This window comes from Hemitrygon akajei, chromosome 31 (assembly GCF_048418815.1).
Source record: "Hemitrygon akajei chromosome 31, sHemAka1.3, whole genome shotgun sequence".
Lineage (NCBI taxonomy): Eukaryota > Metazoa > Chordata > Chondrichthyes > Myliobatiformes > Dasyatidae > Hemitrygon > Hemitrygon akajei.
Window position 1 is genome coordinate 6,919,029 of NC_133154.1, and position 13,747 is coordinate 6,932,775.

Genomic DNA, 13,747 nt, shown 5'->3' on the forward strand with positions numbered 1-13,747 from the left:
TCCGTACGTGTACAGGTAAATTGAAAGATGTAATTGAGCTAGAGAGGGCACAGAAAATATTCAAAGTTGCTTAGGCAGGAGGGTTTGAGTTACAAGGAGAGATTGGAAAGACTGGGACAGTTTTCCCTGGAGTGAACGAGGCCAAGGACTGAGACATTTATACAATAATGGGAGATCAATAGTCTTAGTCAGTTTCCCAGAGTAAGGGCATCTAAAATGAAAGGGTATATAATGGAAGCAGGTAAAACTACAATGTGTAAAATATATTTGGTAGATTACACGGATAAGCAGGATTTAAAATATCAGCCAAATACAGGAAAATGGAATTAATGTAGATAGACACCCAAGTTGGCATGTGCAGGTTGTGCTGAATGGACTGTTTCAGAGGTCTATAACTCTATGACTGACTTAAGCCCATCGCCGATCTTTGCAATGTCAGAGCGGAGCCACAGATTCCACAAAATTCATGCAGCCTTTTCTTTCTCTAACTCTGACTGAGCACTAGTCCTGGTCATGATCTACTTTTATACCCTTTAAGATTCCTTCAAAGCTTAACATAATTATCATCCTGGTACTTTTCCATCCCTTGGTTGTCCCAGCTGCGTTCTCTGATCTCTAACCTTCAGCCCAGATACATAATTTAGGAAAACAAAGACCAACAGAGTTTTAAGGGGGATCTTAATGATATGCATTCAAAATAGAGGGAAAAATATTGGTCAGTAAGAGGGAAAACAGGCTGTTACTGTCATGGTTTCTTGTGCCCCACAAACGACCAGGAGACGCAGAAGATTCTTCAAGAAGTGTTAAACTTTAATTTGCAAATCAAAGCTGAGACAGTCAGTGAGCTAGTCGCTGATTGCCCACCGATCCTTGTGCATAGCATTTTTTATAGCAATCTCCTGGTTTAGTTGCATTAGTATATCTAATTGGTCTACAGTTGCGTATCATCAGTACATCAGCTCCCGACTTCCCACTATTGTTTCTACCCATTAACTTAATCATGTTCTAATCTACTTTTTGGGCCACATGTTACCTCATCCCTGGCCACAGTTATCTCTTAGCTAGCCTCTCATTAACTCACCATTATCTTCTTATTTGGCTACATTCTTAAGTTACTGATGTGTTCAATAGTACAGAGACAATACAGAGATTTCATTCTACTAAATTGGATACATACATAGCAAATAGCAAACACAAAGCTGACTACATAATTTTGGTTACACCTCTCATCAACACACCATTATCTTTGGCTACATTCTTAAGTCGCTGATGTGTTCAATAGTACAGAGACAATACAGAGATTTCATTCTACTAAATTGGATACATACATAGCAAATAGCAAACACAAAGCTGACTACATAATTTTGGTTACACCTCTCATCAACACACCATTATCTTATTTGGCTACATTCTTAAGTCACTGATGTGTTCAGTAGTTACAGAGACATTACAGAGATTTCATTCTCCTAAATTGGATACATACATAGCAAATACAAAGCTGACTACATAGTTTTGGTTACACAGCAAACAATGCAACTTTATACTCCAATATTACCACATTCCAACTTGACATCATTTTGTCTTCGAACTTCCATTTTATTTCAGCAAGGAGGAATCACAATGAACTCTTTCCTTACACCCCTAATGGGATATAGGCCACTGACAGCAGCTGGCCAGAGTCCTCTGTCCTGGGCCACTTTTTAAAGTTGTCCTCAGGTATAATCCATCTTCTTGGTGTTCCCTTAACTCTCCCAGGGTTGAGGTCTTTGGAGTTCTGTTGGCAGCTCTGGGTTTTTAACGGGATGGGATTGCTGACTCCATGTCCAAGCCAACCTCCTATCGCAGCTGGGCTTGAGAGCATCCATGGCAGAGTTGTAACTCAATGAAGCTGATATTATGGTGGTTGTCTGTTATCTGACGACGACAGGAAACCTGTGCTGGAGAGTTTTTAAAGTGGAAAGGCCATTGCACTGTGGCAGTTCCACTCTCGACATTGGAAGTCCGGGTCTAATGGTGCAAATAGTCGTCACAACTGGGGTCTTCCTTGGATGACAAGGATACCTTGTCATATCCTTCGCTCACCACGGAGCGTTGCAGAACAACCATAGTGGCCTTTGATCTCATTATAGATCTCATTCACCCAGGCTGCTGAAGCCGACTTCGCATGCTAGATTAGGCACGTTCCTATCTAACTGAAGTATTAGGCCTGTCCTTCAGGCCTAACTGAAGTATTAGGCCTGTCCTCATCTGGTTTAGCCCACCTGTCAAATGCAAACAGCTACTTTGGAATCAGGATTAATATCACTGACATGTCATGAAATTTGTGGTTCTGCGGCAGCGGTACATTGCAATACATAATAAAAACTATAAATTACAATTAGTATATATAAAAAGGGAAATTAAATTAAATAAGTAGTGAAAAAAGAGAAGGAAAGAAAAACAAAATTCTGAGGTAGTGCTTGGAGCCATACATGAGAGCTCAGTGTCCAGAGGGGACCAAAAGTGAATGAATGAGCTGCCCCTTCATTAGAGGTGCTACCCTACCTTAGACACCTCAGTGAACCTATTAATATATCCTTCATAATTTACAGCTCCCAACTACATTAACAATTTAACATCTCACTCTACTTCAGCAGAGATAGTGCTACATTAATAGCCATTGACTTGCCACTATCAGTCAGTATATGTTCTAATTAAAATACACAGGAAACAGAAAAGGCATGTTTAAAGGGCTTTTAGAGAAGCTATAAAGTTCTTGATGTCAAAAGGTTAATACATGTAATTGGTTCTGAGAAGAGTAACGAAGGGGAAAAAAATCAGTTTCAGTTTACAATGATTGGATTTGAATATGCAAGTTGTGTCAATCACAGAATGCTCAGTTGTGTTGAAGTTTTGATCCAGGTATGTGTTTACTTAGAAAGCAGGAAGGTTTTAGCAAGATTATACAAATGTTGGAAATGTTTGACAGATGTGTTGACACTACACTGCAATATCATTGTATTGTGTGATGAGGTTTAAGAATGTAGACATTTTGTATTGTGTAATACGAAATGAAGGAATTGTAAAGTACAAGTGTGATATTGTAGATAATATCCACTGAGGTGGTATTGGCTTGTTGAGCTAGTTCATATGGCTCTATAACTTCATTTTTACTACTCATAGCACATATAATTTGTTCACTTGTCTCCAAGCCTGAATTCAAGTCTAGAATTGTTTCTTTAAAATTAACCTGTGAAATGCTACCTCGGTCATCAAAAGCTCAAAGTCAGTAACATTCTGGAGTTAAGACTGTAAACTGTTTTGTATTTTTTTTAATTTTGAGGTTCTTTAGTTATTGTCAGTTTCAAAATTGCACACTAAAATAATGTAATATGATGTATTGTGATATCTTTTTCACCCTCAATAATGAGCAAGAAGGTGTATATTAGCCAATAATGCACTGGTCAATCATTTCACTGTCTTCCCATGTAGTGTGCATTCCAGTTTTTATTCTGAGCACAACAAGGGTTAATGATGTGAGCAAAACATCTGTGCCTTAAAATTTGTTGGAAGGAAATTAATTTCAATATTGTCTTATCCAAAATAAAAATTGATATCCAGACAGGAAAAACTTGTACGTATCAGTGAAGGAACTCTCCCAGAGTAAAGCCATCTTTAAAGCATATGGTGTTGTGTTTTAGGAGTAATCACAGCAGTAAGGCTTTTGTCAAAAGCCAATACAGTGCAATTTTACAAAAGGAAACACTTTGCACAGGTAGACTCAGCTCTATTTGTATTTTAGCCTAAAGTTGTGGCTAAGGTCATCAAAAGTAAATCTGCTGTGGCACGTATCTGGGGGAAATCCCTATAAAAACAATGAGTAAGACCATTCATTAACTCAAACTTGCAAATGACTGGGACATTGCCATGCAACTAAATGTAAAAGAGAAAAGCTAAATTTAAGACTATAAAATTTGTATAATAAAATGGATCCCAGTTGTTTGTTTATTTAGTGATACAGTTTGGAATAGGGCTATCGGCCATGCCGCTCTGACAACTCCAGCTTAACCTTAACATAATCACAGGACAATTTACAATGACCAATCGACTTACCCAGTACATCACTGGACTGTGGGAAAAACCTGAGCACCTGCGGGAAACCCACGCACGTTCTATGGGGAAGACGTACAGAGACTCCTTACAGAGAATGCCTGAATTGAACTCTGAACTCGGTGACAACCCAGGCTGCAATAGAGTGTGCTAACTGCAGTGCTACCAAGGCGCCCAATCAGATGATAATATTAACATGCAGCTTACTAAGTTCTGTAAACAAAGCTGTTGTCTTGAGGGGGGAATATTCCTTTTGGAATTCACTCTGTTGTGTTCTAGGTGGGCTTGTATTGATTTATCGTAGCACTTTTATAATTTAGGATGGAATCCCAACCTTGACTTTGACAGATTCCTTTTTCGAGACAAAATAGTTGTGTAGTTTGAGCTAATGTGACAGTCAGATGCTGTTTAGAAAGAAATTAAAAAGCATGTGACATCTTGTATGTTAAAGTCTGTATAGCCTAAACTCCTTTTTACCCCAAAATAATGACTTAGAATTGAAAGGGATTTTGTAATAGACTATTCTGACCGCTGTGTCTAAATTACAAGGCTTCAACAGTCTACCATGCCCAAGAGGGGAAAAGATTACAAAATCAAGATTTGAGTCAATACAATTCTCTTTTTTTTTTAAAGATTCCTAGATGAATGGGATGCAAAGAATATCTATACAAAATGTACAAAAAATATACACCTTCTGGTTCCTTATTGCTATTATATAACGCCGAGGAGCATCTGTTGTAGTATTATTCTTGTTGTTTGTATACTTGAGAATTTTCATTCAGTCTGTGGTGGGTGCATGTGACAGCGAACTGGGCAAAGGCTGCTGATAATTATATTGTAATGCCTGGTAATTGCTAAGCTACCACAGTTTAATGTGTTTTTAAGTTTGAATGACATCATCTGTGATTAACCTGTTTCAAGGTTATCGGTGGATAACCCAGAATGTTGTGGACCTGGAATACTGGCAAAGGCCAGTCTAGAACCAGTGTGGCTCCAATGTAAACTCTTTTTCTTGTCTTTCTTTCTGAAATGGACCCAGCAGGTGGCGCTCGTTTTTAAAACTAAGGAGAACAATGCATTGTCCTGAACAATGCACATGTTCTAACCATTGTCTTTGCACATATGACCATGGCGTTATATAATAATTATACTGTTGTCAATACTGTATTCTTTACAAATATGATCATAAGTTTGAGAAATGAAGAGTTAATTATGTATGAAAAGAAATTGACGCGTGTTTTGTAGTGGAATTGGAATAGGAACTACAGTATAATTCAATGAATTATTTACAGTGAAATAACTTATCAAAACATTGTGAATGTTTTTCAAAATGTGAAACTCAACAGTATGAAGGCTTTAACTCTCCCTTCTCTTGGAGTGGAAGAAAGCTCTTCACCGATCAGTAATATTGACGTTCAGTATTAAGAGGGAACTAGAATAAAATGTAAGGTTTGCAATTGGCTGAGCAGGGATGTTTGATTCTTGGACGCTGTTTTTTTGTCCCAAAGGAATGTTTCAGCTGGAATGCATCTCAAAAGCCTTTTAAACCTAAATAGCCAATAGAAGATTGTGTAACCTCACAGTTTGATCTTGGGAATTGAGTTGACTGTCAATTCAGTTTTGATTGGTATTTGTCCCTCTGGTCTGTAATGCACACAATTGCTTTAATGTGAACGCTGTATATTGGCTACCACTTTATGCTTTATTCGGCTATTTTGTCTTCTAATTGATGTTAAAAGTAAGCTTCTGTGAAGCCATTCAAAAGTCATTAGATAATCTCAAATCCCAATTCAGTTCTTCCACCTGTTAGTGACTTTTAATCTGTTTGAATCATTGTTGCAATTGAATGCTAAAAATGGGATGATATTATCAAGATGTTTCTGAACAATATGATCTCACCTTGGCCCACAACATTATTTTCTCTGTGCTGCCCAGCTTTAAAAAGGAATAGTTGAGTTAATCTTTGGTTACATGTGTATTCTAAGCATTACATTTAACATGATGTTTTGCAGCTGCCAGGCTGCTGGCTGTGCAATTGACACAACATCAGTGGAATTGGATAGCATTAATATTTCCTGTAAGTGACCCCAGTGGAAAAAGCTGCATAGTGTCTAACTGTTTCTTCACGCTTCAATCAGCTTTTGTCATTTCTCTTGTAGACTTGGCACCATAGTCTTTGTATTGTGTCTATAGTTGTCTTACTTCTTGCATTTGAATCTCCTTTTAATCCCTGTTCCACCCAGTCAGGCATTGCAGTTCCTCCTCAACTCATCTTCCCACAACTAGTTGTATTATATGTTGTACTGACATCGTTTCTTCTGTGATCTTCTGTCTCCTTAATCTATCTCCTATCTTGCACACAGGCTTTATCACTATCCTCCTTGTTATCATAAACTGTTCATAGTTGTGTTTTCTGAACGAATGTATTACACTGACCATATTGTACTCTGTCCCTCATCCACCATACCCAGACTGCTGAGGTTTTTTTTCCCATTCATATTGTTTTGGAATCACAAAATTGTCATTGAGAAGATGCTTGTTGATCTGTCTAGAGTCCCTGGAGTGTTTTTATCTATGGTGCTCTTACAGTGCATGATAGTGATATAACCAAGTAAGTTCCAGGCCTTTTCAGAGATTAACTAAGATTTGGCCACATTCCAATGGGTCTAGAATCCATACAGAACAGATCAAGGACACTAATTTTCTTCCTTTTGGAACATTGGGAACTGGATGGCATCTTCAACAACAAATCAATGGGATTCATTTTTTGTGGATAAATTATCAGAGTCAGGGTTGAACTTGTCTCTGAAATATTTGTCCAGTCCTCAGTATTACTTGTCCAGTAACATATTTGTACCGCTAGTGTACCTCTAAGTGATGTGTTTCAATGCTCTTAGCTACTGAGTAATCCATATTTTGTTGTAAATCCTGTCACCGATGGAATTACAGAGTATCACTCTGCTCACAACATTTTCTAAATAAATGACGTTGCAACCCTTTACGGATTTTAAACTTTTTTGTTTTAGAAGTGTTAGATATTCTGTGATGCTTAATTGACGAAATGAAAGAAGTATTTTATTAATGTGGCAAAATATTCCAAAACACTGTAAATAAAGTTTTATATTGAGTCACATTAAATTATTAGGACAGAATTTTTAAAGTAGTAACTTTGGAGGAAGGGATGAAACAAGCTTAGAAAGGAAATTCCATTGCAAAGATCTTTGGGTGTTTGTCCAATGGTGGTGAGCAGTTGAGTTAGGGAAGCATCAATTCTCTGGAACTGGAGAAACACAAATATTTCAGTTAAGAGATATGTGGAAGCATAAAGAGCTTGGGAGAGCAAAGAAGAGAATTTTTAAATCAAGGCAACATCTACCTGAAGCTAGTACAACTTAGAAAGCATAGGTGTGTTAGAACACATGTACAAAGGTTTTGGGTGATCTCAGTTTAATAAAATGTGGAACCAAAGTTCTGGCCAGAAGTTTATTAGAATGGCCAAGACTGGTTGCAGCAATTGAGCATAGAGGCAGAGCCAGGCAATTTTAGGGAGGTCTTGGTGATAATGAAGCTATGGAGTCTTGGGTCAAAGTGACAAATAATCTCATTCAGTTTTTGATAGTTGCCAAATGTAGAGCTGGTGGCTAGGATCAGACTGGTAATCAGAATAATAATATCTTTATTCAATGGTCCCATTTAATATCAGAGAATTTGTTACAATATTTTTAGTTCTTTTTCATCCTGGACTGGATAATGTGTTCAGTCTTATCATTTGGGACCTGACTTTTTTTTTTCTCTCTTTGCTGGGGGTTAAATAAAGTTGTTGCTCGTTACAGCCCAATCCTGTCCCATTCAAACTTGTTCCTCTAGAATTTCCTGGGTAGATACAAGAACTTTGATAATTTTTTCCTACCAGATTTAGGGGTCGTCTTACAAGCTGTGGCAGCCTTTCTACAGCCAGGGTTTAAAATCCTCAGCACACATAGCCCTTGGATTGTAAACCTGCTGCTTCCCCACTTTCATACTCTGCATTCTAGATTGTAACCCTGTGCTTTAAAAATGTCTTTGTTTTCCCCTGAACTAATTTATAGATTTACCCTGAACATTTTACATAAATCGCTTTTGAAAACGATTTTGCTTGAGCTGATTTCCAGTGGAAATCCTGTCTGGTGAAAAAATTGACCTTGCTCTTAAGGTTATGCATGGGTTTCAGTTTCCCTACCCCATCCCACACATGATAACATCTTTTAGCAGCATGGTGCTATTTCTAAATTGAAGGCAGAATCTGGATCACAAGCAACTCATGCAAGATGCTGGAGGAACTCAGCAAGTCAGGCAGCATCTATAGAAATGAATAAGCAGCCAGCATTTCAGGCCAAGACCCTTCTTCAGGATACTTTTGTGATACGTCCATCATTGTTAATCCCAAAATTGGGTCCCCCACTGGCTGTTTAATTTTTTTGACTCACCATATTGATTTTCATATGCAGCACTTCTGCAGATTCATTGCACTTTTGCAGATTTGAGTCGCTGCCAACCCTTGCAGTACCTACACTTGCTATATGACGATGTCGCTGAAGATTGTTTCATAACAATGTTTCTAGTCCAAATTAGATTGCTTTTCTCAGAAAGAACTCAATTACCCAATGCTACAGTTTTTGTTGCTCTCTTCTTGACCGTCTTAACTCCCCTGATTTCCCTTATTTCTTTCCCTTCACTCCATGGCAGCCTGAGTAGCCAGCATTGTCAGAGCTCCTTGCCCATGCTGAAACATAGACCAGAGTCCAATTAGCAGCAGCTGTTCTTGAACTAGCCATCGTTTAATGCTTGTAACAAGCTTAGAAGATGAAATAACAATTCCAACACCTCACTCCCCTTTCTTGATCTTTCTGTCTCCATCTCTGGAGTCGGCTTATCTACTGATATCTACTATAAGACTCTCACGGCTACCTGGACTATTCCTCTTCCCACCCTGTCTCTTGCAAAAATGCCATCCATCCCCTTCTTGCAATTCCTCCATCTCCACCGCATCTGCTCTCAGGATGAGGCTTTTCATTCCAGGACGAAGGAGATGTCTTCCTTTTTTAAACAAAGGGGCTTCCCTTCCTCCACTATCTGCTCTCAAAAGCATCTCTCCCATTTCCGCACATCTCCCTCACCCCATCCGCCCGCCACCCCACTCGGGTTAGGGTTCCCCTTGTCCTTGCCTACCACCCCACCAGCTTCCGGGTCCAACGTATAATTCTCTGTAACTTACACCACCTCCAACGGGATCCCACCACCAAAGACATCTTTCCCTCCCCCCCCCCCCCCCCCCCCACCTTTCTGTTTTCCACGGGGATCGCTCCCTACATGACTCCCTTGTCCATTCGTTCCCCCCCATCCCTTCCCACCGATCTCCCTCCCAGCACTTATCCTTGTAAGCGGGACAAGTGCAACAACTCCCCTTACACTTCCTCCCCACCACCATTCAGGGCCCCAGACAGTCCTTCCAGGTGAGGCGACACTTCACCTGTGAGTCAGCCGGTGTGGTATACTGCGTCCAGCGCTCCCGGTGTGGCCTTTTATACATTAGTGAGACACGACGCAGACTGGGAGACCGTTTCGCTGAATACCTACGCTCTCCGCCAGAGAAAGCAGGATCTCCCAGTGGCCACACATTTTAATTCCACGTCCTATTCCCATTTATGTCTATCCATTGCCGACTCTACTGTCAAGATGAAGCCACACTCAGGTTGGAGGAACAACACCTTATATTCCATCTGGGTAGCATCCAACCTGATGGCATGAACATTGACTTCGCTAACTTCCGTTAATGCCCCTCCTTTTCTTACCCCATCCCTGATTTATTTATTTCTCTCCCCCTTTTTTTTCTCTGCCCATCGCTCCGTCTCCTTCTGGTGCTCCCCTCCCTCGTTCTTTCTCCCTAGGCCTCCCATCCCATGATCCTTTCCCTTCTCCAGCTCTGTATCCCTTTTGCCAATCACCTTCCCAGCTTTCAGCCTCACCCCACCCCCTCCGGTCTTCTATCATTTCGGATTTCCCCCTCCCCCTCCTACTTTCAAATTTCTTCCTATCTTTTCCTTCAGTTAGTCCTGACGAAGGGTCTCGGCCCAAAACATCAACAGTGCTTCTTCCTATAGATGCTGCCTGGTCTGCTGCGTTCCACCAGCATTTTGTGTGAGTTGCTTGAATTTCCAGCATCTGCAGATTTCCTCGTGTTGGATAACAATTTCTTAGTGGGAATTCCGTGGCAAAATCCACTTAATAAATCAAAACTGAGTGAAATCCAATTTTTAGCTAAAATCTCTGGGTTCTTAGAGATAATTGTTTTAAATCTGACTCCTGGGTTACTTATCCATTCGTCATTAGTTTCTCTTTACTCCATCGAAAGTATTAACAAGTCTAAACTCTCAATAAATGTTCTGCACTTTTTAAACGGTTTAAAATGTTCTGAATATTTTAAATCCATTTTTATTTATCTTCTGATAGATGTAGAGGCCTACTCTCTCGCTGCTCTAGTAGAGATTGGACAAAAATGACGTTCTTCTGTGCTGTAACCATTCTTAATCCTGTCTCCATTCCCCAGTCCCCCATCCTTATATTCCTGCACCAGGCTAGAGAACACAAAAAAATGGGAGCAAGAATAGACCACTCGGCACCTCAAGCCTCCCCTGCTGCTCGGTATAATTGGAGTTGATCTCTACTGGCTTGTAATAAGGAAATTATGGTTGTTATAAGTAATAACCATAATTCCTCAATATTTCAAATATCAGCCTTTGCCTTAAGTTTATCTACTGATCACAGGTGAAGTGTCGCCTCACCTGAGAGGACTGTTTGCAGCCTTGAATGGAGATGGAGGAGAGGATTGAGCAGTGTAGTGACACCGTTCAAATGGTCAGGGAAATGTTGAGATTTAAATAACCTGGATTCTTTTGGGTAGAATCATATATTACCAGCAGGTTTGTCAGTTGTTAACAATGGGTATGTCTGCAAGTGACATCAACACTTAATGATAGATGGGGAGCTTTTAAACATTAAATGAGCCTGTTTTTAGTGCCCAAGGTCTTAGTAATAAAGCTGCTGGATTATCGGTACTGTTCAGGTTCAGATACTGTTTCCAAAGTGTTCCAGGAAAGAACTGATCACTCTCTCCAACTCAGTCAAATAAAACTTTGTCACCTGTGTTTGCAATGAGGTAAACTGCAATTTACGCCATAGTTGGTCAGTATCCAGTAGATTGCAAATCCCATCAGTTACTGGTGTAATAGCAGATCTCTATGTAGTGGATAGCTTTGGTCTCTGGTCTTCAGTACTGCATATTAAAAGCCGGTGGATTAGAAGCATCGAACAATGTATGGTGCCACGTGGGGATTTGGACAAGCTTTGGTCCCCATGTCCCATGTCAACTGTTTTGCCCTTCTACATTAATCTCATTCACTAATCTCCTAAGTAATAAATTGCCTTGCATTACAGTAAGTCCCCAGGTTAAAAACGTCAGACTAATGGCCAACTCATACTTACGAAAGGACTACCATAAAGCCTATTATAATAAAAATTTGTCAGCTCGAGGTATTTTAAGTTGGATCACGTTGCCGTTAACACTGTTGAGTGTGTAATTTTGTATTTGGCTTAAATTTTTCTCTTATTTACCCTTGTAACCATGCCTTTAAAGCGTAAATCCAATGCAAGTGCTGGTGATGCATCAAAGAAAAGGAAAGCGATCACGATTGAAAATAAAGTGGAAATAATAAAGCGATCAGAAAGAGGTGAAACGCCATCGGTCATTGGAAAAGCATTAGGCTACAGTCGGTCAACGATCGGAACAATTTTAAAGGATAAAGTGAGAATAATGGAGCATGTGAAAGGCTCTGCCCCGATGAAAGCTACAATTATTACAAAGCAACGCAATGGTTTAATTATTGAAATGGAAAGGCTATTGATAATTTGGTTAGATGATCAAAATCAGCGTAATATTCCTATTAGCCTTGCTTCAGTGCAAGAAAAGGCTCGAAGCCTTTTCAATGATTTAAAAGCTGCACGTGCAGCAAGTGAAGGTGATTGTGTCGAAGAATTTGTTGCAAGTAGGGGTTGGTTCAATCGTTTCAAAGTGAGGGCAAATTTACAGTTTTAAAAACTGTTTCTTTATTTTTATTTTTTACAGTACTGTATACCTACAAACATACAGTTTCTCTTCAGTACAGTACCGTATGTAGTTACTTTTATTATTACTGTATTATTATGTACTGTATTATGATTAAGATGTTTCAGTATATTTGGAAGTGTTTCTTAAGAGTTTTTTTTATGCATAGAAAGGTAAAATATATACTAAGACAAACATTTGACTAACTGACGCAAAATAAGAACCGTATGTACCTGTTCCGACTTACCTACAAATTCAACTTAAAGACAGACTTAGGAATGGATCTTGTTCATAACTGGTGGGGACTGCCTGTATATACTGATTATGTCTCTCGAATAGCCTTTATACTTCAATCCCCCTGCAGTTCTAGATTAAAATACTTTTCTATTTGTCATATGCTTATAAAATTAATTGTTAGGAGTGATAGAAAATTAAATAAAAGCATCAAGATATCCAAAGAAACATAAGTTTTAATGGAGATGGAGTTCTTTTACTGTTTCTTGGGTAGATAGCTCAGTGTATTAATTCACCAAGTATTATCACACTCTGCCAGGAAATGCGATAATATGGATTTGTTAAACCCCAGGGTGCAAATGGAACGTGTGGATCTAATACTAATACTTTAAAAAATTTAATAATTTTTAAGAGATGCAAATAGTGAAACATTAGTCACAGGCTCAACAACCCATCATAAACATGAAAACCCCCATAGATGCTAGAAATCAAAATAAACACACACGAACTGCTGGAGGAACTGGGCAGGTCAGGCAACGTCTTTGGAAATGAATAGATAGTCGACATTTCAGGCCAAGACCCTTCTTCAGAACTGGGAAGGAAGGCGGGGAGATGCCAGAATAAAAAGATTCTGATTGGTGGGGGGGGGAGTGGAGGATAACTAAAAATTGATGGTTGAAGTCTGATTGGTAGGAACAGTAAAGAGCTGGAGAAGAAGGAATCTGGTAGGAGAGCAGAGTGGACCACAGGAGAAAGGGAAGGAGGATGGGCACTAGGGTAGATGATAGGCTGGTGAGAAGAGTAAGAGGCCAGAGTGGGCAATAGAAGAAGAGGGAATGGGGAGGTTTTTTAACTGGAAGGAGAAATCAATATTCGTACCATCGGGTTCATGTTGCTCCTCCACCTTGAAGGCAGTGTCATCATGGCACAAGAGGAGGCCATGGACTGACATGTCAGAATGAGAATGGGAGTCATAATTTAAAATATTTAACCACCAGGAAGTTCCGCTTTTGGTGATGGTGCAGAGGTGCTTGATGGAGTGATCCCCCAATTTGATACAGTGGAGACGGGGGGGGGGGGGGGGGGGGGGGTTGGCCAAGTTGCCTTTCTGTGGTGTAAATCAGGGAACACTTCTTACTGTATGACAATCTGGAAGAGTTACAAGCTTCAGTGGCTGAAATAGGTGAGACTGTGCATACAGTAACTGTTGCCCGGGTGCTTCACCTGTCACAGCTTACTGGGAGGATGGTGAAAAAGAAAGCCACTGTTGGGGGAGGGGGGGGT

General features: G+C 39.8%; 1 protein-coding gene across 11 annotated transcripts in view; it reads left to right on the forward strand.

Moving 5' to 3' along the window:
• LOC140718971 (activating transcription factor 7-interacting protein 1-like) overlaps positions 1 to 13,747 on the forward strand; it is a 158,406-nt gene that overhangs the window by 125,340 nt on the left and 19,319 nt on the right. The window contains exon 12 of one of the 11 annotated variants that reach the window (XM_073033277.1): positions 11,762 to 12,702. The exons of the other annotated variants lie outside the window; for them this stretch is intronic. Coding sequence (XP_072889378.1) covers positions 11,762 to 12,220 — 459 coding nt within the window. The 3' untranslated portion in view covers positions 12,221 to 12,702. Of the gene's footprint in view, positions 1 to 11,761; positions 12,703 to 13,747 lie in introns of those variants that run through there. 11 annotated transcript variants of the gene reach the window in all.